At 36.0% G+C, this 25,247-nt stretch overlaps 2 protein-coding genes across 3 annotated transcripts; both read left to right on the forward strand.

Moving 5' to 3' along the window:
* The first annotated feature begins 1,105 nt into the window (after window positions 1–1,105).
* On the forward strand, window positions 1,106–12,141 carry zdhhc20b (zinc finger DHHC-type palmitoyltransferase 20b). 2 transcript variants are annotated; one of them, XM_052113752.1, is made up of 14 exons: window positions 1,106–1,257; window positions 2,581–2,607; window positions 2,996–3,090; window positions 3,346–3,466; window positions 3,590–3,659; window positions 3,769–3,801; window positions 4,296–4,416; window positions 6,023–6,058; window positions 6,247–6,379; window positions 6,808–6,934; window positions 8,472–8,564; window positions 8,655–8,770; window positions 8,857–8,898; window positions 8,982–12,141. In XM_052113752.1, the coding sequence occupies exons 1-13, from the start codon at window positions 1,140–1,142 to the stop codon at window positions 8,892–8,894; spliced, it is 1,128 nt and encodes a 375-aa protein (XP_051969712.1). In that variant the 5' UTR covers window positions 1,106–1,139; the 3' UTR covers window positions 8,895–8,898; window positions 8,982–12,141. The 2 variants fall into 2 exon arrangements, with proteins under 2 accessions (XP_051969712.1, XP_051969713.1); XM_052113753.1 differs by lacking the exon at window positions 6,023–6,058.
* A 2,832-nt stretch (window positions 12,142–14,973) lies between these two features.
* slc51a (solute carrier family 51 subunit alpha) lies at window positions 14,974–24,000 on the forward strand. Its single transcript, XM_052114071.1, has 8 exons — window positions 14,974–15,238; window positions 16,872–17,023; window positions 18,694–18,767; window positions 19,548–19,706; window positions 20,185–20,296; window positions 20,369–20,515; window positions 20,620–20,725; window positions 21,817–24,000. The coding sequence occupies exons 1-8, from the start codon at window positions 15,163–15,165 to the stop codon at window positions 21,969–21,971; spliced, it is 981 nt and encodes a 326-aa protein (XP_051970031.1). The 5' UTR covers window positions 14,974–15,162; the 3' UTR covers window positions 21,972–24,000.
* Window positions 24,001–25,247: the final 1,247 nt, after the last annotated feature.

A 25,247-nucleotide genomic window follows, 5' to 3' on the forward strand; every position in this document is an offset into this window, starting at 1 on the left:
TGTCAGGACTAAACTGGGTGTGAAATTATGAATCCTACAGAAGCCTTCAAGCCAGAAAAACTAGCCCGCAGCCATCTTGAAAATGTTGTCTCGGTTCTAGCGGTTCTATATAGATATCTATGGTGTTGATTTCAAAGTGTCATTATTGGATTTACAGGTTATGGTGTTGTTAAAAGCTATCATGAGTAGTTTAAAGTATTCAAGGGATGTCATAACAACTGCAAGCAGACCTGGGAGATATTAAAACGAGTACTTCATTTTTAAATACACAAGATCCTACCTTCAAGCTGTGGACGTGCTAATAGGCCTCTATGCTTATGAAACACCAAGAGACAACACAAAAGTCATTAGAAATAGCTCTATATGACACTTCTGACCATCTTGTGTCATTCACCCAGCGTTATAGTTTAGGCGAGCAGACGTTTTGAGCCCGGAGGAGGGAGGGTACAACTATATTTATACACATTCACATTTCAAAGCGTACGGTTTTTTTATTCAATTACACATTTTAACACAAATTATTAATAAGTTGAAACTTAAAATAAGCAGAGTTACACGTATAACAATTAAACGTTTGTATTATGAAAAAGTGCAGTGTGTCAGCTGTCTGAATGTGATCTGCCAGGTCCAATTTACCTCCGTGTGTGTTAGTAAACGAACATTTAGTGACAGAAAAAACACCTTAATCGCATTTTCATGTTGTAAAGGGGTGCTGTAGACTCATACATCAACTCTTGGTGAAAATATTTTTTTTGTGCTTCCACACGTAATTAATTTCGAGCGACTCTAGTAGCTTCAATACAAACAGGAAGTTAGATGACAAAATTCGGAAGAGCGGAGCATGGGAAGGGGCGGGGCTGAATAAGGTATAATAATTAATATTCATTAAGGATTCGATGATTCGCCAGTAGACTTGCGCCTATTTACCAACATCTGCTATTCAGCAAATCAGTTAAAGCCTCCTGGTGAATGTCACGTAATATCATTAATATCCATGAGCCAACCATTGAGCAGTAGTGGGATAGATGGGCGTTTCCTTGTCACTCCAAATAAGAGGCGGTGCAAAGGCGGGGCCAAGCCGTCTGAGAACGAATGGACGGATCTCAACCCTTCCTTCCCGTCTTTTGTAGTCAAGGAAGATGGCGCCTACACATGTACTGAGGTGCTGTCAGAGAGGTCTTGCGTGGATACCGGTGATATTTATTGCCTTAGTGGTGTGCTGGTCTTATTATGCGTACGTGGTGGAGCTGTGTCTATGTAAGTTCGCTTTATTATTTTCAATACCCGAGCGTCACTTGCTGACCGGAAGTCCCTGAACTCAAACAGCAACGAATTATCTGTTTACATGAGCTGGGTAATTAGCTTATTGATTTAAGATTGGAAAACAACAAAACGGCGAAGCATAATTTATGTTGTATACAATGTAGAAAATTAGGAAAGCTTGCCCGCAAGCTCACTACATTATTAGTTTAGTGTACAGTTCGTTTCTGTTGAATATGTAAATTAGTGTTTACATCTAGCCTCTTGGTATATAAAACATGGTATTTATTACTATAGAAAGTATATTTTACATTTATGTTATAGTAGTAAACCCATTAAATTTTTCTTGACGTTTCCAGAAGGGCTTCGCCCTGGTTACTATCCACAATGTTTGAAGAACTGAGAATTTTGTGCGTGTGAATTTATTTTGAGAAATAATTGCATAAACCACCTTTTATACATGGGAAGATGGCTATTTTAATTTACAAGTTTTTACCTCTCTGTGACTTCTGTCATCGTTGTTGTTTATGCAATTAAAGGAATGTTCCGGGTTCAATACAATTTAAGCTCAATCGACTGCATTTGTGTAATAAAGTTGATTACCACAAAAATAATTTCGAATTGACCCTCCTTTAAAAAAAGCAAAAATCGAGCTTATAATGAGGCACTTACAATGGAAGTAAATGGGGCCAATTTTTGGAGGTTTAAAGGCGGAAATGTGAAGCTTATAATTTTATAAAAGCACTTGCATTAAATCTTTTGTTAAATCTCATCTATTATTTGAGCTGTAAAGTTGTTTAAATCATAATTTTTACAGGCATATTGGGTTCGTTGACATTACATAATAATGGCAACAAAGTTGTAAAATTGGCTATGACTTTACACAGAAAAGGTTAGTAAGCAATTTTTTAACGCTAAAATCATGTAAACACACATATTGTTTATGTCTTGTGGCTTTACTTTTGAAATCGTTAGTATTTTAACATTTACAGATAGGCCCCATTCACTTCCATTGTAAGTGCCTCACTAGAGCTGGATTTTTGCTTCTTTTTTTTAAAGGAGGGGGACGTCAACATTCATTTTTGTGGTAATCAGTATTATTTCACAAATGCTGTTAATTGAATTTAACTTGTATTGAATGTGGAATATTCCTTTAATGCAAACACAGTCATCATTCAGTTGACTTAATAGTCACTTCTGGTATTTTTGTGCATGTTTGAACAGGAATGTGTTCATATGTCACACTTGTGTTTCCAAAAAACAATCAAGTCATGTCAGCTAAACAGTTTCTATCTCTTTTCTGTTTTCCAACCTCTGCAGTTACTATTTCCAGCACTGGTGAAAAAAGTGAGTACACTACTTGTTTTTCAGACAAATGCTGTGCATATTACTGAAGATAAAATGCAATTTATCTTCATTAATTCTCACACCACAAAACTCTTTAGCATACATTATACCTAGCAGAATGAACACTTCTTTCAAGGGTCAAAGATTAATTATGTCAGATTGTTTGAAAAGGAAAACGGCACAGTTGTCAGAGTTGAGGCTATTGTGGCTTTATACTATCCGTATTTGTGCTGACTACAGGCCGTCCAGCACAGTCCGACTGCTTCAGTAATCAAAAACAGCTGTTTAGAGACTGGACTCTGGACTGTTTCTGGGAAACTTCTCTTCAGGCTTATGCACTAAGAGTATCTTCTTTTTTTAAAAACTGTACTTTCTCTGTTCCTTGCAGTCATCTACCTAGTTGTCTTTCACCTGTCGTTCATCATGTTTGTGTGGTCTTACTGGAAAACCATTTTTACTAGACCAGCCAACCCTTCCAAAGAGGTACAGCAAGTATAAAACAAACAGTTTTGTATTTGTTTTGTCACATTGCCACATTGGAGATATGCATACAATAAAGGCTGATCTGTTTTCCATGATATCCAAGACAATATTCTGAATAAATATACACAAAACGTTGTTTGTTAGTTTCAATGGAATAAATACTTGTTTACATATAATTATCACCTACTACTTTTGTTGAATAGAACAAGATTTCTTACAGCAGATTTGTCACAGCTTGTATATTTTGTTTCTCAGTTTTGCCTACCCAAAGCGGAGAAGGAGCAGTATGAGACCGAACAGCGGCCAGAGACTCAGCAGGAGATCCTGAAGAGAGTGGCCAGCAGTCTGCCCGTCTATACCCGCACTGGGGCTGGAGGTCAGAGATCATCTGTCATGCCCTGGATTGCCATTTTTTTTTATATACTTGTCCAAATAGTCATAGTTTGTATGATTTAGATCAACTAAAATTATAATTTTTTTTGCTTTGTTGCCTTTGTAGTTGCTCGTTACTGTGACCGCTGCCAAGTGATCAAACCAGACAGATGTCATCATTGTTCTGCATGTGACATGTGAGTGTGTCTCCTCACATGTATTTTACATTTTTCCACTTTTGGTTTCTTTGATTTTGTTAAAGTTTATTGCTAAAGATCTCACACATTATAACTTGTTTACAAACAGGTGTGTACTGAAGATGGATCACCACTGTCCATGGTGAGTGAAATGTGGGATACTTGACACTGAGGTTTCATTTATTACATTTGTTCTGATAAAATGAAAACATGCGTTTAACAAAATACAATAATAATTCAACCTCAACCAAAACTAAGAAATCTTCAGTTAATATTGAATTGTCCTTTCCACATTAAAATGTATTAACTAAAATGGAAATGTACTCTGAAGTATGTGACCCTGTACATCAATGATGATTATTTAAATGGCTTTGGAGTGTAATCAAAGCATCTTGACAAAGTATGTGGTACTCATATTATTATAAACCAGTCTTAAAATGCAACACTTTATTTAATACGATCTATAACATGGGGTCCCTACTCTCTCTATCCACCAAGGGGTCTTTGCCTGAAAATGTTGAAGACCCCTGTTTTATAATAAAATATTATGATGTTGTTTACATACATTATACCATACAATATATAAAAATCTAGAACACAAAGCTCACATCTCATGTTTCTCTCTCTCTTTCAAAGGGTAAATAATTGTGTGGGATTCTCCAACTACAAGTTCTTCATCCTGTTCCTGACTTACTCGCTTGTTTACTGCTTATTCATTGCAGCCTCTGTCCTACAATACTTCATAAAGTTCTGGACAGTAAGTAGATCCCGCAGAAGTCTAATCACCTTTTCAACGTATTAATTTGTGTAAAATTCTTCCTTGTACATAAACCTTTTCACTGCCATATTGTGTAGTATAAAGGTAAGTCATTATGTGTTATACGTGTGGGTGAACATGGATCTCCCATTATAGATCAGCGGTTTCCTGTCTGAATTACCTCCATGCACTAGATGAGGCACAGAACAAAGTTTTATTTTCAGTGTCATATTAACCTGTCAGTATATTTCCCATCTACTTGCCTTCGCTCACCTTCATCTGTCAATTCTTCTGCCCTCATTCCTTCATTAATGTTTTCCTATCTTTTTCAGCTGTCCAAGTTTCTCTAAAACCTGTTTACACTTGGTAGTAATAAGGCGAATTTACGAAACCGTTGCGGCACTTTTGCGTGTGGTATTTCTACACAATAAGCTGTGTCTTATTCACTAACCTCCTCCAATCTAGTGCTGCATCTTGAGTATTTAAATAAGTAATTGTCATTCTTTTCCACGCAAATACAACTTCTTTCCAAATAAATTAGCCTAATTTTAGATTGCACTTCATTTGCAAAAAATTCCCACCATAATTTACATTGAATTAGATGAAATCAGGTGGTAAAATTAATTTTATTTAAAAGAGAAGTACATTTCCTATTGAATATATCCGCAGTGATCAATCAAATGATGGAGAAGAGCGTTATAATCTGCTTTATATCCAGATGCACGGTGTAGTCAAGCGCACTTTAGACATGTTGAAGCGATGATTCAGGTGTCTGGATCACAGTAGTCAGTGATGCTGTTCACTCCTGCCAAATAGTGTCTGATAACGGTGGTCTGCTGCAATCCTACCCTATATAGCGTTCCGAATCGGCCCACAAGATCGGAATTGCCCATGCAAGTTGTGTTCAGCAGCGATTTTAAGGGCGTGTTTGCACTGTTGCCTGATCTGCATAGATCCTTTAGTGATTCGGGCGTTAAACCAGCGCAGACAGAACGTGCAAATAACCATTGCTTTTAATGGTCGCAATTCATTCTAAGTAAATTCTCCACATATGCATCTAAAATGCATCTCCACTTGTATTTAGATTTTGAGGGGAGGGTACCTGATTTCATTACTGCAAACATCAAACTACATTGGTTTTTTTATTGCATTTTGATAAAGCACAAAACGGAAAAGGTGTACAAAAATCGACACATAATTTCTCCTAATATACTTGAATCACAAATGTGTACCTGCATTAACATATGGTCTGTGTTACTGCATGTTGATATAAGGCATACTAAAAAGTTCAGTAAAGTCTTGCGACTGTATATGTGCTTTTAAAACATTTCGGTCGGATGGTTATTTTTAGCCTAATGGTCCTTCTCTGCTCTCCGGGACTTATCAGGACGGATTAGTGATTGCAAATGCAATGTGGTCAGATGCGTTGTTGACTTCCTCTGAATGGGCTGTGAGTGATCCAATCATAAAACCTTTTAAAACCCATTTATCTTAATACCAGGTGTAAACGTGGTTTTTGTTGTCCATCCTTGCTTGTGTCAGATAAGCTTCTGCTCTCCTGCTGTGCTCTCCTTGTGTCTAACAGTCTGTCTCTGTTTGAACTAAGCTTTGCCGGAGGAAATCGGCAGAGAATTGTCCAAAGGTAATTCCTCATGGTGTTGTGTTCTGTAAACGTTAGTGCATTAGGTTAAGATCAGTGTCATTTGTGTCTTCTTAACCCCTGTGACCCTATCATTGGGTTGTGTCAGAGTGACTTGTGTGGTTGCCCATGTCTTGCTCGTTGTTGATCCTTGTCTCACAGCTCTCCTTTCTCTCTCCCCCCTCTCTCAGACTGACCTGCCAGAGTCTCACGCCAAATTCCATGTCTTGTTTCTCTTTTTTGTGGCGGCCATGTTCTGCATCAGCATCCTTTCACTCTTCACTTACCACTTGTGGCTTGTGGGAAAAAACAGGTCCACCATAGGTAACAAACCTGACCATACTCACCTCTGTACTGTTGTCCATATGCATGAATAGATACATGTTTCTAAAACAGCCAAAAGCTTTATGAATACAAAGCAGTAATGCTTGTAGAGAGTGTGCTCTGTATAGTTACCATAGCAACAGCAGTGGGCTTGCTGTGTGCAAGATAGACCTTGTTGAGACAAATTTCTGGCAAACTGGTAATTCAAATGTCCGTGTGTTGAAGTCTTTGAGGCAATTTCCTGATTGTTCCCCATCAGCCTCTTTAATTTAGTTTGGACTGGAAAGACTGTTAAAAAGACTGGATGCTGATTTTGTTTGAGCATAAATCCATCTTAGGATACAGTCAGCTTCTGGGCACAATAATTATGTACTATATAGCATGTATATGTGCATTTTAACTCTTTTGGATTGTCATTTTATATTCAGAAGCGTTCAGAGCTCCAATCTTTAGAAACGGCCCTGATAAAAATGGATTCTCCCTGGGCTTCAGCAAGAATATTGCTCAAGTGTTTGGGGACCAGAAAAAGTACTGGCTACTTCCTGTCTTTACCAGGTGAGTCTGAATAGTAACGTGTTTTTATTAGTTGTGCTTGCTAAGGCAAGCATCACTACTAATATTGCTTGTTTGGGGTTAGGTATTTGAACAAACCTCTAACCCTATTTTTAAATTTTCGGCGGGTAACTTATCCTGCACAGTTTGTGCTACGGACACAAACGATTCCTCACAGCATGAGGCTTGTTGAGGAGAGATGCACTATTACTTTTCAGCCTGGCAGACAATACAGTGGGCTATAAAATTCCATAGACTCATATTGAAGGAGGAACCCCAGTCATATCTAGGGTTGCAAATATCAGAGACTTGGCATGGACTTATTTGACTTTGGCCAGTAAGAAACCACTTAGCAACCAGCCAGAACAACATAGCAACCACTCTGAACACCTTAGCAGCTGCATAGAAATACCCTGGCAATAACTTGAAACACTCTAACATTGGGTGGTGAGTTTTGCATGGTCAAGCACCACTTTAGGGGTTAAAGTTAAGTTAAACATTTTAAAACCTCTTTATTGTAAATGTTGGTTTGTCGAAATTACATAAAAGTTGTATAACAAAATAAGGGTTACCAATCAAAAAATGTGTATAAACTTAATTGCATGCCATGCCAATTCATAAAAATAAATTTTAAGCCATTTCAGAACAAACACAAACATAATTGAGATACAGTATATATTGAATATTGTCAACAGGCTGAAAAATATTGAAATTATTTTTGTAGCCATATCGCCTGTCCATAGATTGAGACCCCTGCATTCTGTTATACGCTGTTTAGCTGTCTTTCAACAGCTGTCGGTTTGTTGCCTGTACAGCTGTGTTTCCTGTACTGTGTTTGCACATACTGCACCATGCTGACTGGTATTTGCAAAAACATAAAGGTGTTACTTTATTTGAAATTGCTGGTCGGTCCATATAATGCAAGTGAATTGTGACCAAAACTGTGAAGCTCCAATATCCATAGAAAGTCATCCTAAAAGTAATCCATATGACTTCAATGGTTAAATATATATATTCAGAAGCGATATTATAGGTGTGGGTGAGAAACAATTAATATTTAAATCCTTTTTTACTATACATTTTCACTATCTTCTCTCCTAAGTGATCTTTTGTTTTTGGTGATTTCACATTTTTCGTGCATATCGCCATCGACTGGCTAGGGAGAATTTTCAGGAAAAAAGGACTTAAAAGTAATCTGGTTCTTAACCACACCTATCATATCATTTCTGAAGATTTATTTGAAGAATTGATTTAACTGGAGTCATATGGATTACTTTTATGATGCCTGTATGTGCTTTTTGGAGCTTCAACGTTCTGGCCACCATTCACTTGCATTGTATGGACCTACAGAGCTAAGATATTCTCCTAAAAATCTTAATTTGTGTTCAGTAGAAGAAATAAATCCCACCTGGTATGCTATGAGGGTGACTAAATGATGAAATGATTTTCATTTTTGGGTGAACTGTCACTTTAATGCATAAAACTGACAACTTTAGGGGAATAAAATTGAAAGAACTAGGTTTTTGTCTGTCTGTTGAAGTCAGGGAGACGGCCTCTCTTTTCCTACACGGTTGGTCACTATTGATCCAGAGCAGCCCACTGAATGTCTCCAGCATGATGTTTCGGATAAAGGGTGAGCTGCCTTTCATCATCGTTAGGGGGCACTGTTTGTGCAAAACCAACTTTCAGTCTAGTTGTAACTCTGTGTTGTTCATCCCTTCAGAGCTGTAGATGGATCTGCTGAGCAATGTAGGCCTTTTAGTGAATCACAAAACCATCTGCTTGGCAACGATTACCACAGTGAAGGAGATCACAAAAAGATAGAAATCGTAATGTTAGGTATGCTTGAAATTACTTCACTGTGCTCCAGTAAAGCAAGCGAAAGTTGAAAACCTCTGAGAATTAACTTTCCTCTTGCTTTTCAGATGAGAGTGAAGCCATCTCCTTTGAGAGCAAATCATAGCCAGGTAAGATCATTTTACCCTAACCACTGATTGGTGGACCAACTTTGAAATATGTATGAACTTGCTAATGTAATTTCCTTTTCTAGGACTGAAGCTGGTGTGGAGTGAGTCCTCAGTGGTTTCGTGCCTTTGACTCCCAGTACTGGGGACTGTTGAGGAGAATCACAGCCATCAAAGCTGATGCCTTAAACAGCTCTTTTCTCTTTAAACTTTCCTACATCCATCGCTTTTGGAAAGTCCCAAATCACTCCTTTACATCAAGTTTGTAAAATTGCTCTCAACCCTCATTCCGGCGTTGCAGCATCATTCTTTTAACACAGAGATTTGCACACCTGACATTTTGCATCTATCTTTTTGCACAGCAAACTGTTTCTTTCCTTCACAGACCTACAAGACTTCTCAACTACAGAATTTTCAACCATGCATGAGATTTGATACAGATATAAATGTTCAAACTGTCCCCTAAGTGTTTACCAAGAAACACACCAGTGCTGCTCTTCAATCCTGAGTCAACACGATAGAGCTGTCAAGATATGGCACCAACTGCGATTTACAAGGAGGGCAATGGAATCTTTTTCTTCTAGATCTGTACCAAGAGAAAGGTCTGACTGAGCTTGTCTGGAATCCAGTGTGCTACAGAATAAGTGTTGATGTTTAAGGGTAGAAGAACATTGTGGAACAGAAGATGGCTCATTCACACTTCTAAAGAATTTTTTTTGGAATGTTTTCCCTTTGTAAACTCCATTCGGTTCTTTTTTTTAAAGATATAAATACAAGTTTACACAGTTCAACAGTGTGCCGGGGCATTAGACACCCACAAAAGACTAAAACAATACTAATTGTATAGTGTTTTTTCTTTTTTTCATTGTTTTGAGATGATTCGGGTGTGAAATGTTGTACACATGTTGGCCACTTTACATATGCCAAATAAAGGGCTTAATACCATAGCCCTGTGTTTACAAAATGTTGGTAATACCTCTCTGCTGTCACTGTGTAGCCAGTGTCACATTGGAAACCAAATGAAACTGCTGTGGTGTGAAGCCCACTAAACTTTGTAGGTTCCTCCTGCGGTTTTAGAACTGGCCGGTGCACTTACAACACTATAATACAGGATTACAGAGCCAGGTATCTTTGGTATTTTATCACCAGACTATACGTTCATCTCAATCCTCAATGCATTGTTTTTTCTTTGTCTTTCTATTTTTCTATACATACATGTTGTTAATAGCTGTTCTTGTATTCTTTTGATTCAGAATATACATTTTAGCAAGTGCTTTGGTAAAGCAGTAAAAGTGATTTGTTCTTTTTGTGCGTTTATACTTGTTGTAAACCTTGTTGAGTTGGAACACAGTGTTAAATAATTGTACACGTCAGCCATGACTGTTGAATGAGCTGGTGTGGTAATCCAGATGTGTATTTATGTGCTACAAAGTAAACCGCAGTGATTGCTGCCTTGTGTACTTTGTTTGTGTTCTGATGTATAGAAGAACTGCCTCGACAAATCAAGAGATGCAGGCACAAGAGTGTTACTGTTCTAAAGTGTTTGATGAACATGCTGTTTAACTTTGTAAAAATGAATGTAAAATGAGGGTAAAACAAGTAAATACAACATTAAAAAGAGGAAACGACAGGAAACTAATCTTAAGATAATCTTTATTGTTATCAGTCAAATTTATGGCAGCATTTATGGAAAACTTTAGTGTCTCAGATCTGACATAGTTTTGATTTTAAGCATTATCTGAGTGGAGAGGGTGATGCCTCACCCAGTTGTGAAATTCGTTCATCCTTGACTCGCATTCATGTTTTTCCAAACTAGTATGACTTGCTTTCCATCTAATGAGATGTTAGACAGAATGACTGCCTCATTCACCACTCAATTTCACTGTAAGGAGAAAAACAAATGCTTTAAAGTGAATGCTGACTGGGGTTAACGTAATGCCTAACATATGTTTTTCTGTTCCATGGAATAATAAAAGTCATATTGATTTTGGAATGACATGAGGGTGAATAAATGATGACAGAATGATAGATCTATACTTTTAAAGAAACATTTCTGTCAAACTCAAGGCATTTGTGGCATAATGTTAATTATCACAATCATTATTTTCAACTCGTCTTTAAAAAAGAAAATAAAAAATGTTGTTTACAGTGACGCACTTTCAATGGGGCCAATTTTTGCAAAGATTTAAAGGCAGAAATGAAAAGCTTATAATTTTATAAAAGCACTTACATTAATCCTTCTGTTAAAACTTGTGTATTATTTGAGCTGTAAACTTATTTAAATAATGTTTTTTATGGTCATTTTATGTCAACATTACAACGAATTGGCAATAAAGTTTAAAGGTGATTTTATAATGCTAAAATCATGTTAACAACATATTGTTTACGTCTTGTAGCTATTTTAATGTTTATGGACTGGCCCATTCACCTCCATTGCAAGTGCCTCACTGTAACCGAGATTTGTGCTTTTTTTTTTTATATATATAGAAAAGGAGGGGCAAGTCAAAATTCATTCTTGTGGTAATCAACATTATACTACAAATGCTGATGATTGATCTTAACTTGTATTAATCACAGAATATTCCTTAAAGCAGACATTTGTGACTGTTTAAGTGCTGAGAAAATCATGCTAATTTATTTACATATATGTAAAACAAAGCATTTACCATCATTGATAATACATCAACTTAGTTAGCACACTCTCTCTTCTGGCTGGTTACCAATAATGCAGATTTTTCTATGTAAAATGGTATAGTTGTTTTTTGTGTTAAGGCCCTTGTGGTACAGAATGCTCTTTTGAAAAGCCATCTTATATCAATACGAATTGGTGCATCTTGATCCTGCCTCAAAGCATGACATTCAAATTATTTTTACTTTATTTACAGTAAGCAAATATTTGTTGTGTTTTAATTATTTATTTTTAATAAAGCTAAAGTAAACATGAAGCCATAATGAAATTAATATGAAGAACTGTTGCTGTCCTTGTAGCATTTTAGTTTTCTGTTACAATCAAAATAAAATAAAAAACTGAAACCTCGTGTTTAACTGCATGTCAACAATTACATGTTTGATCTACTGATGTGCAAGCTTGGAGTTTATAATTTTGTTTTTAATTATATCATTTGAAATACATGTTACAGATAACATACAAAGAATAACGTTTATTTATTTGCATTTAACATGGATATTTTGTGAATTAAGTACATGCCTATATGTAACAAGTAACAATAAATGTCCTTTTATAAAATCCTGCCTACTGCATTTTGGTGTACTGTACAATTTGTGTGTGTGTGTGTGTATGTGTACACGGTTTCAAGGGCCGTTCTTTACCCTGAACTCTGTCCAGCTCATTAGCACTGAGGCCATTCAACTCTTTTGCATATCACAAGTCTGGCATGTCAAATAATTCTTTCATACTCCTACTCTTATTTCACACTTCTTTTTGAACATGTATACATTTATTGTCAATGTTTTGTGTGAACTTTGATCTGCATGAATTAGTTACTCTCAAACACTCCCAGTTACAGTTCACGTGTTTCTTCACATTTAGAGTAGTGAAGTTCAAGTCTTAACACCTTGGATACATCCCAGGTGATTTCAACAATATGAATGAATATGTGGACAGAAATGCAGACATTGAGGCATTCAGCAAGATGAGGCAGATCAACTTCTGCTAAAAAGTACATGAGTCATATCTATCTATCTATCTATCTATCTATCTATCTATCTATCTATCTATCTATCTATCTATCTATCTATCTATCTATCTGTCTGTCTGTCTGTCTGTCTGTCTGTCTGTCTGTCTGTCTGTCTACCTACCTACCTACCCACCCATCCATCCATCTACCCATCCACCTGTACATCTATCTATCTATCTATCTATCTATCTATCTATCTATCTATCTATCTATCTATCTATCTATCTATCTATCTATCTATCTATCTATCTGTCTGTCTGTCTATCTGTCTGTCTGTCTGTCTGTCTACCTACCCATCCATCCACCCACCCATCCACCTATACATCTATCTATCTATCCATCCATCCATCCATCTATCTACATTTATTTACATTTACATTTATTCATTTAGCAGACGCTTTTATCCAAAGCAACTTACAAAAGAGGAAAACATAAGCGAATCATCTTAAGGAGACAGTGGTACAAAAAGTGCCATATTACAAAGTTTCACTATCATCAGAATAGTATACAAAACAAATTTAAGTGCAAAAAGAAATGTAAATTATTATTATTATTATTATTTAATTATTTTTTTTTTTTAGTGACTGGTTAAGTGCTTTTGGAAAAGATGTGTTTTTAGCCGTTTTTTGAAGATAGAGAGTGAGTTAGCTTCCCGGATTGAGTTGGGAAGGTCATTCCACCACCGTGGTATGATGAAACTGAAAGTCCGGGAAAGTGTTTTGGTGCCTCTTTGTTTTGGTATGACAAGGCGACGTTCCTTAGCCGACCGCAGGCTTCTGGTGGGAACGTAGCTCTGCAAAAATGATTTAATAGACTGTTTTGTATATGCCAGCATCAGGGCCTTGAATTTAGTACGTGCATGAACAGGCAGCCAGTGGAGAGCGACAAAGAGTGGTGTAACGTGCTCTATTAGGTTCATTAAAGGCCAGACGTGCTGCTGCATTCTGGATCATTTGGAGAGGTCTAATAGCACATCCATCCATCCATCCATCCATCCATCCATCCATCCATCCATCCATCCATCCATCCACTTCAAATAGTAAAAGAAGCTTTCTGGTTTTTCTTTTTGTGGATGGTGCAGGGGTAGCTAATACCAATTTTTCATTATTTGATTGTATTATTTGTGATGTAAATAAATACAATCGACGTGTCCCACCCATCTTAAATTATTAATAAATATGATTATGCATATCCTGGAATATTCAGACAATACACTTGGAAAAGTACTGCAAAGCACTTTCTGATGGTTATTTGTTCATATGGTGTTATATGGTTTAAAGGGTTAGTTTGCATAAAAATTATAGTTCTTTCATCATTTACTCACCCTAATGTATCCTCAAACTCGTATTACTTTCTTTCTTCCACTGAACACGAACAAAGATATTTTAATGGATATATGATGTCTGTTTGTTCATTCGGTGCAAGAGAATGGTGATCATTTCAAGCTCCAAAAAGCATATAAAGGCAGCATAAAAGTTATCTATATGACTCCAGTGGTCTAATCCACAAATTTTAAAGTGATCCAATAGTTTTTGGGTGAAAACAGACCAAAATGTAACTCCTTTTTCACTTGAAATTGTGACAACAGCAGTATCCTTGGTTAAAAACTACTCTGTACTTTTAGATATTCAGAAGGAAACACGAGTTGTTCTGGCTCATGCAAAATAAACTTTACGCACTATAATTTGAATCATGATTTCCAGCTCGATTACACTTCCTAGCACCATCTAGTGATCTGCACATGCATCAAGTACTAGGAAATGTAATCGAGCTTGAAATCATGATCGTGCCTAGAGACTGCAATGGCAAGATGTACAGTGCAAATGGAGTTAACTTTTTTTGTCTGTTCTCAACCAAAAATGATTGGATAACTTAAGAAGACATGGATTAGACCACTGGAGTCTTATGTATAAAATTTGTATCCTTTTTTTTTTATGGAGCTTGAAAAATTGATCACCATTCACATTGTATGGACAAACAGACATCATATTGGCATTAAAATATCTCAATATGTTTTCTGTGAAAGAAAGTCTTAAAATGTGTGACAACCTAAAGGTGAGTAAATGAGAGAATGATCATTTTTGGGTGATCTGTGATCCTTTTTTTATTTAAAGATGAGCCTCATCTGCCTGCATAATTACCATGAATTATTCAGTTATTAATTGAGTAAACATTCCTGTTATTTGCAAAAATCATGACTGACTTTATGCAAACTAACACAGTTTTTGACACACTCAAAGCCTTTTTTTCTGACAAAAATATTTCGAGCATGACTCTATTGCGCAACCGCATCGTGTGTTTCGAATGAATTAGAGAGACTTGTTGTAATTGGTCAGGATCCACAACAATTTGCCCCGTGAGTGGACGGCCCCTAGTTAACAAGTGTTGGCTCACAGGAATTCCTCTACATTCACTGGCAACTTTATTGCTGTACAGAGTTTAATAAACACCTATCTAGTTTCTCCGCAGTCACTTTCATGCCGGCAGAAAGAATCTGGTGGTGAGGACAGTCGGGCTTCCACGTTTTTCACTTTTTCCTGGATCTTGCACATAAACAGCGATTGTGAAGATGGACGGGTCCAATAACACGCTTTTTGATCCGAGATGCATGCAAGAGCCTCCCTACTCAAGCGAAGTTATTATGCGTGAGTAACATACATTTATGTTATTTTCCACCAAAATTGCCCCCATTTTACAATAAGTTTCCATAGATTAACAACATTAGTTAACATTAACAATGAACAATACTTTTACACCATTTATATATCTGGGTTCATGTTAATTTTAACATAATTTTTTTTATAATAAGTTATATATGTTAACATTGGTTAATGCACTATGAACTAACAATGAACAATTAAATAGCACTGACAATGATTAATAAATGCTAATAACAATATTGTTAGTTCGTGATACCTAATGCATTAACAAATGTTAACAAATGGAACCTTATTTAAGTAGGCCTACATTTTATTAAAAGCTGTATCTGTTTGCTTTAGGACAGCTCTGTTTGACGCTGTTCGTCCTTAAAATTTACCGGGGTAACCACAGTGTCCGTCAAACTACCATTGCCACAATATAACTGTCGTGTCTTGGCATTATCCTCCACTGTCAACAAAAAGTTACATTAAAAAAAAAAAATGATATAAATATTCTGACATCTTCGTACACCGTTTAAAAATAACCCATATATTTATTTTGGTTTTACTGTTACCATGGTAAATTTTGAAGGGTGAGACTATTTGATAATCCCATATTTGTTACACAATGGTTTACTATAGCAAGTAGTATCACCTTTGTATACTTGAAGAAATCCGTCCTTTTTATTTGCAGCCTTACCAGTTATTGTTATAGCTAACTATACTGTGGTTGTAACTGCGGTCAGTGCACCTTGACATGAGTTTTTCTAGGCGTTACCCTCCAGGAAATATGTTTTAAACATGCATGCATTGCATTACTCAAACACTGTGAATGAAACTGATTGTATAGATTACATCAGTGATTAAATAAGTGTACACATTAACAGTTATGTGTGAAAGCAGATGCTTTCGTATTGAAACCACTTGTAAGAATTGTAAGATTGTGTTTCTGAGCAATACTTGATTGGATAATGCAAGTTAATAAATCCACCTGATCTCCGTTAGTGTCTTTTGTGTATTATTAAAATAACATTATTTCTGGGGAATAAGAATAAGAGTTTATGTTTAGTGGATTTATATTCCCGTACAGATTGCAACATGCATTCTTTTTTTGTTAAAGTTGGGAAATCGCTTTTCCCTGAGGTTCAGAATGAAACCTGCACATGATTTTCCAACTGTTTCATTCTTATTGAAAACACATGGACAATCATTAAGGTTTACGACAATACATGGCCCCAATTAGGCTAATCAGTGTGTGTGTGTGTGTCTTTTTGTTTAAGTTTTCATTAAATATTAATTTGATGGCTCATCTTCATCCTTCTCCTCGGCTAATTAGGGGACGGGCATGCGCACTCATGGCCCGGTCTCACCCTCCTCACACAGATGTATATGTAAATGCTTTCTTCTATTAAATCTCCTAATCCTTTTACGCCTTACTACATGTCTTTCTCAGATTGAATCGGGTATTTTTATTTGTCTTGGTGTCTAAAGCAAGAGACAGGTCCCAGATCTTAAAATATGTGTTTGTGTATGTGTTAATAAATAATGATAATGATATATTCCCACAATCACTTTACTACCATGTGGATAAAAACCTGATAGACTTATGGGTTTGATGAAAGTATTTTCTATTCTTCAGAGCTGGACATCTTTGGCATAGTTCTCTTCTCTGTGCTGACTTTAATGGTCACAGTGTCCTTGCTGGTTTTCATTGAAGAATGCATCTACATCTATAAGAAAGTACCCGCACACAAGAAAAGTATAACCATGTGGGTAACTGGAGCAGCTCCGGTGAGTTTTTTTTGTTTGTTTCCAACTATATTGTTTCTTTAACTATGTACAATTTTGACCCTGTGGACTTTTAAAATAAACAAATACACTTTTCACTCTCACTCATTTATTTGTCCACTAACAGTGTTGAAAATGGACATACTGTACACGCATCATAGGAGAAAGTCATGAATAATTCCACCACATATCAAATATGTATGGTGTTAAATAGCTTTCTGTGATCGGAATGACAATAGAAGGCTTATTTGTCTTGCTAAGGCTAATTTAAAGCAATAGTTCATCCAAAAAGGAAAATTCTCTAATTTCTAGAAGAATATCCCAGCTCTGTAGGTCCATACAATGCAAGTGAATGCAGACCAGACATTTGAAGCTCAAAAAAAATCACATAATGGTAGCATAAAAGTAATCCATAAGACTCCAGTGGTTAAAGCAATATCTTCAGAAGTGATATAAGTGTGGTGAGAAACGGATACATTTTTAAGTCCTTTTTTACTATAAATCTCCACTTTCACATTAAAGTGAAAGTAATAGTGGAGATTTATAGTAAAATTATTCAAATATTGATCTGTTTTTTCACCCAAAGTTATTGCTTCACTTCAGAAGACATATATTAAAACACTGGAGTTGTTTGGATTACTTTTACTATGACTGTATGTGCTTTTTGGAGCTTTAAAGTGCTGATCACCATTCACTTGTATGGACCTACAGAGCTGAGATATTCTTATAAAAATCTTCGTTTGTGTTCTGCAAATGAAGGTATGTCATTCACATCTGGTATGGCATGAGGGTGAGTAAATGATGAGAGAATTTTCATTTTTGGGTGAACTCCCTTTAATAGCTGGCATTTATGCATTACTGGATGCAATCATGTTCATGCATGTGAGAGTGTAATAGAGCACCCTTAAAATCATACCCAAGTATGCCATGTATCAGGCCTGTGTGTCTTTACTTATTTTTGGAAGTTCCTATGCATTCTGAGATGGAAATGACAGTGATTTTTGAGATAAAATGGAAGACTCCTTTGTCTTACTTAGGCTAATTTCATAGCTAGCATTTTTGCATCCTAAATACACATAAGTGAGTTATATTTTCATGATGTTGAATAATTTGACAAAATTACAGCTTGAATGGAAATTCTGCCCCTAAAAAAATTATTTTCATAAGTGATATTTGTATTATTTTGTAAAGAAGACCCATTACATCTTTCATATTTCATTTCAATCATAATAGGCATTTGAAAATTAATGAATAAGTAACAAAAGTTTCCAACACTTACTAATACCAATGTTATGTTTATATCACTGAAAGAAAAATCTATTTGTTTATTCTGTTTCTTTTAATAAAAGTTTAACATAAGTTGAAGAAACACCCATCTTCTGTATCTGTTCCTGCATCCTTTTTTCCTGTATGTTTGTGAATCTAATCTACCAGTCATTCCTATCTATCTGCTCTCTTTGTTATCGCTTGTGTCTCTGCCAAACATCCTGTATTATAAAAGGTTTGTTTAATAATTCAACAGTACTATTTGGAACTGACATGAGAAATTTGAGTGTTATCAGTACTCTGAAAACTGAAGCAAGTGATTCAGTTAATCATTCATATGTGCAATACTGACTGGAGGAGTGATTATAAGTATTAAGTTTGAACTTTGGAGATATTATCTTTTTCAGGTTTTTGCTACGACGTCTTGTTTGGGCATGTGGGTTCCAAAGGCCACAATGTTCACTGACATGACCTCATCCACGTGAGTTAACTGCTCATATGTGATGTATAAAAATGTATAAGTGATATATTATATGTAATCCAGTAACTGTAAAACATTCAGTTTGTTCTTCCAAAATGACGTTGTGCCCCTGAAATTGGCTTCCCATTTGACTTTTTTCTTCAGTGGAACACAAAAAGTAAATTGACACTTTGTCCATAGAATGAAAGTGAAACTGGGTCAAACTCCAAAATGACATAAATCACCGTAAGAATATTATAAAGGTGTTCCATATGACCACATATGATATTTCAAGTCTTTTGAAGCCATACTATTGTTTTGAGTCTTTATTTACTGATAATCTTCCCTTCAAGGCACAAAGTTTTTTTTCTTCTTCTTTTTCTCATCTCTGTGCTTGACAAACCCAGATCCATTTCATTTTCATTATGTGTAAAAAAGCTGCCAGGATATTTTTCAAAATTCCCCTTTTGTGTTCTAAAACATCATACAAGTATGGAATGACATGAAGATGAGTAAACAATAATGTAATTTTCCGATTTGGGTACAATATCCTTTAGTAAGGTGTAGTTAAGTTTTGTAAACTCCAAAAATCAGTTTGAAGTGGGTGAAAGAACAGAAAACAGGGTCCAGAATTTTACCAAAATAAGTTCTTTCAGCTGTGTATATGTGTGTGTGTGTGTGTGTGTGTGTGTGTGTGTGTGTGTGTGTGTGTGTGTGTGTGTGTGTGAGCTAGTGAGAAATGCTGATATTTAAAGCGAGATAAAGAAGGTATTAATTATGTATTTCTCACTCAATTGGCAGATATTTTGCAATTGTGATCTTTAAGTTCCTGATTCTTATGATTGAAGAGCTTGGAGGTGACAATGCACTTCTGCAGTGCACTGAGAAAAAGGCATTTAAGATCAGCACAGGACCCTGCTGCTGCTGCTGTCCATGCCTGCCAGATGTTGCTGTTACACGGTAATTAGACCTTAAAATTAGCTGCCAGACTCTTGATTCAAAAACTACTCTGTACTTTTAGATATTCAGAAGGAAACACGAGTTGTTCTGGCTCATGCAAAATAAACTTTACGCACTATAATTTGAATCTGCATTTTGGTCCAGTTGGCCATTAATTGTCAGTATCTTTAACTGGTGAGGGTGAATGCATGCCAGGCCATTCAACTCTTCTGTAAATATGGGGCCTCTATTGTGCTTGTTAGTATGTAAACCTGCACTTCAGGGCCATTGAATCCCTTTGGAGAAAGGAGCGGTTTGTACCACTTAGAACCATTGGCTGTATAATGAAAAGACTTTCATTAACAAACTCAAAAGGTTTAAACCTATTTTTATGTCTAATGTAATGTAATCTTAATTGTTTCATGCGATATCTCTGGGTGGGATGATATGACCTGTAACGTTTACATTTTCTGTAAAAAATTGTGCCTTGCTTTTTCAGACGGTCTCTTTTCATATTGAAACTGGGATCCTTTCAATTTGTTCTGTTAAAAGTGGTCTTGACCATCCTTTCCATTGTCCTCTGGACTAACGGCAACTTTAATGGAACTGAAGTAAGTATAGACAATGCAACTAATATCAGAAGTTGGCTAATTGAATTGATTAAATAAAGTTCTGGTTCATAGGTGGCAATAATGGGAGGAGCCATTTGGATAAACTCATTTCTTGGCTTTTGCCTTGTTGTTGCACTTTGGCCTGTTGCAATCATGTTCATGCATGTGCGAGTGATGTTACGCACCCTTAAAATCATCCCTAAATATGCCATGTATCAGGTATGTGTTTTTAACTTATTCTTGGAAGTGCCTCACAATTTCAAATTGTACCCCTTTGTTATTTGTGATATTGCCCATGATTCAATGATTATATCTGCCCATAGTTATTGCTGATTCTCAGCCAGCTGCAGACTGCCATCATCAACATATTGGCACTCAATGGCACTATTGCCTGTGCTCCACCCTACACCTCCCAGGCCAGAGGATACTGTGAGTACTTTTAGACAGCTAAATATGGCATGGTGTTAGTCCAAAAAGTGGATGGATCTTGGTTGCTAACAAATAGTTAGTTAGTTCACCCCAAAAGTTTACTTCTCATCATTCATTCATCCTCATGCCATCCCAGATGTGTATGACTTTATTTCTTCTGCAGAAGAAATAAGCTCTGTATCTCAGCTCTGTAGGTCCAAACAATGCATGCGAATGGTGACCAGAACTCCAAAAGCTCCAAAAAGGAGATGATACCATTCAATACCATTTTAACAAAGCAACAGTATTTGTGGCATAATGTTGATTTCCACAGATAATTATTTCGACCCGTCTGTCCTTTAAAAAGCTACAGTGAGGCTCTTACAATGGAAGTGAATGGGTGCCAATTTTTGGAGGGTTTAAATGCAGAAATGTGATGCTTATAATTTTATTAAAGCACTTATATTAATTCTTCTGTTAAAACTCATGTATTATTTGAGCTGTAAAGTTGTCATTTTAGTGTTTGTTGACAAGTTGTAAAATTGGCTCTAACTTTACACAGAAAAGGTTAGTACGTGAATTTATCACACTAAATTACATCTTGTGGCTATACTTTTGAAATAGCGAGTTTCTTTAATTTTTTACATTTGACCCCATTCACTTCCAATGTAAGTGCCTCACTGGAACCTTTTTTATTTTAACAAAAAGGAGGGACAAGTCAAAATAATTTTTTTTGGTAATCAATGTGTACGTTTACATGCACACCAATATGCTGATTATTTCTGTTATTATTATGTTATTCTATATTTTTGATGGCAAACCGTGAAAAGGCATGCGCTCAACACGTGCGCACATTTGATGAGCCGGTGAGGTGTTTACATGGCACTCAAAATCTGCATAATGGGCAAAAATTATTTATTAGTTTATGGCATTTATTTAGTAAGCATACAGTGTAAGAACGTGGATCTAAACGTGCTATACCATAAATACTGTCGATTGAGCTTAACTTGTATTAAACCTGTCATATTCCTTTAACACTGGATTCATTTGCCTACACCCACTTCTCTGGCATCAGTGACTCTTTAACATAACTTCTCAATTTCTTCTTGCAGTGATGAGTCAGCAGCTTTTGATCGTAGAGATGTTCATCATTACACTAGTGACTCGCCTTTTATATAGACGTCAGTATGACCCCAGACAAGAAGAATATGGTGATGAAGAGTCAAAGACTGCCCTTTCTTCAAAAAATGCAGTGGATATTGTCTGAGAAGAACAAACTTCCAACTTTATTGTCCTCGAGGGGCAATTGTTTGCACTACAGAGGCAAAAAACAAAACTAGACAAAAAACAACATACAAAATAAAATACAATACAAACAAACGACAACAAAAAACCAATACAAATCATAATCCAAAACTTAAAAAGCTTTATTTACTATCTCCTCTGTGAATTAAGCCGTGAAATGGCTAAAGGAATAAATGAGAAATTATATCCGTTAGACCTTTCTATGGGAACACTATAGAGAGTGCGTAGAGGTAGGGTTTAAAAAGCATGATAGAAAGGATGGGCACTGTCAGACAGAACAAATTGAACTTTGCTCAACATGCTTTTCATACAAGTAGAAAAGAACTTGCAGTATCTGTTGAACTCAAATGACTTTACCACAGGTGTTAACAATCACTGTTAATGCATTTTTGTGTTTTACACTTAATGATGCAAACCAACAAAGCAAAGAAAAAGTAAGCATTGGCTCAATATAGGTTCTGTTATAAAGAGTCATCAATGACCTATCAAGCCGAAGTTTGCCAGTTTCCTCAGACAGAAGAGGCGTTGATAACATTTCTTACACAGAGTCTCTGTATTCATTTCCAAGGTCAACATACTGTCAATTATAGTACCCCGATGTTTATCGTTGTCTACTAAATCTATGGATTGACCATTGATTTGGGTATTTGCAGGAGCAGATTTTTGCCATCTAAAATCAGTACACATATCTTTGGTTTTAAAAGCATTCAACTCTAAGAAAGCATCTTGACACCACTTAAAAAAATACTCTACAGCAGGACCATGAGACATTTTTCATCCTCCTTCAACAAACTTACCAATACAGTATCGTGCGCATATTTGAGGTTATGCCGATCCATAAACCTGCTACGACAATCATCAGTATAAAGAATGGATAAAAGGGGTGAGAGAACACACCCCTGGGGAGAATCAGTTGATGTTACAGTCACCCCAGACACACAGTCATTAACTCTAACTCTTTGGGTCATGTCCATAAGAAAATCCAGTATCCAAAGGAATTTTCGATATTAGCCTGAATCTCATGTTTTATCAGTCTCTCAAATGATTTCATAATTATAGAGATCAGAGCCATGGACCGATAATGATGCATATTTGTAGGTTGCCTATTTTTATCCACCGGCACAACAGTGGACTGTTTCCATAACTTTGGGACCCTCTGCTGATAAACTGACCAATTAAAAATATTTGTAAAAATAGGACTTATTTGCTTGGCATAATGTATGAGCACACAACTCCCAATATTATCAGGACTTTTCCTAGCTTTGCAGCACCTAAATGAATTAACAACCATTTGTACATTAAAATGAATGTCATGGCTACAATTCTGTAGACTATGTTTTAAAAAAAGCTCATTCCAACCACGAATTTATACATTCCCATGCAGAGCCCAAACTTGCATGTGAATGAGATTATAGAATATGTTTGAGGACATTATTGTACCGAGTAAATTGTGAACAATGATGGTCATTATCTTTGTATTTTCTATTATATATAAGTGCATGCTTGTGTATAAATACACTGTGCCAAATCAGTTTTTTATTGACATTACTGCAAGGTAATTGCCAAAGAATTTGAGTGTCAATCATTACTTCAAAGGCACTGAAGTATATTGATATACTTCATAAAACTCAAATGATCATTGTATTGGGCACAATGCAACATCCAAGCAACTAGTTGAATGCTGTTTTATGTTTTTGTTCCTTCCTTACAATGTAACTTCCTTACTTGATGCTTGGACACCAGTATTGTTTTTTGTTTTGTTGTTGTTGGGAAAGCATTGATAATCCTATGAGTCATCATGGTCCATATTCCTGATGAACTGAGATAGTCATTTATATGGCTTAATGATACATCTGGACTTTTGGAATTGTAAAAAGATTAAATGGGATTACTGTATGTTGCTGTATCCTATATTACGCTATTTTTAAAATCTATATCTTCATACTGTTTTGTCCAATAATCATGCAATTTATCTACACAAATTACTGACAGGCAACACAATAAATGTGTATATATATATAGACTTTGGTCTATTTCCTTGTTGTGGGCAAATTACTTTTTATGGTAGATTGATGATATGATTGATGCAGTATTCATGAGAAACAGTCACTTGTCCATTGATGTAAAACATGTATTGTAGCGCAATTGAGAACAATGAATTATATGTATTGGACCATTTGTGAATAACAATTTCACAGATTGGTTTGATGACATTTATGACAGAACAGTACGCCTTTTGCTTTTAGTTATAAACTACTCTTCGGTTTGAAGCCAAATAATCCCAGGAAGTCAAATTTAAATGTACTGACCCTCATGCCATCCAAGATGTGTATGACTGACTTTCTTCTGCTGAACACAAAGATTTTTTGAAGAATATCTCAACTCTGTAGGTCCTCACAATGCATGTGAATGGGTACCAAATTTTGAAGCTCCAAAAGCACATACAGGCAGTGTAAAAGTTATCCATAAAATCTCCAAGGGTTAAATCCATGTCTTCAAAAGCAATATGTGTGGGTGAGAAACAGATAAATATTTAAGTCAATTTGTACCATAAATCTCAACTGTCACTTCACATTCTACTTTTGTTTTTGATGATTCGAACTCTTTGTGCATTTCACCACCTATTGGGCTGTGAGGAGATTTATATAAAAAATGGGCTTAAATATTGATCTGTTTCTCACCCACACCTATCATATCACCTCTGAAGACATAGATTTAACCACCGAAGTCTTATGGATTACTTTTATGCTGCCTTTATTTGCATTTTGGAGCTTAAAAATGTTGGTATCCATTCACTTGCATTGTGAGGACCTACAGAGCTTAAAGGTGCACTCAATAACTTTTTTGTTAGTGTCATTTGGACATACACTGACACCTAGTGGAGTGGATGCAGCATCATTCAAAATCAATAGTTTTCAGTTACAGATGCCATTGTATAAATTAACTGTTCACAGTCAGCCATGATTGATTTAATCAATGAGTGAAAGTGTCAAATAACAGGATGGTTACTGAGATTGATTAGTGTTCGGCTGGTCATGTGATCCTAATATGGCAGCCCCCACGAGGGGACCCTCTCCATGTAGATTTAAACGGCTTTCATAAGGTTAATGATATTGACCACAGACCTCATTCCGTGTGAGTATTCATGATTTTATTCATATGTTTCAAAATTACAATTAATTTAAGTTTTAACGTAAAACTTTTTTAATGAGAAAGTAATGACTTATCGCACCTTTAA

The sequence above is a fragment of the Xyrauchen texanus genome, chromosome 41 (assembly GCF_025860055.1).
Source record: "Xyrauchen texanus isolate HMW12.3.18 chromosome 41, RBS_HiC_50CHRs, whole genome shotgun sequence".
NCBI lineage: Eukaryota > Metazoa > Chordata > Actinopteri > Cypriniformes > Catostomidae > Xyrauchen > Xyrauchen texanus.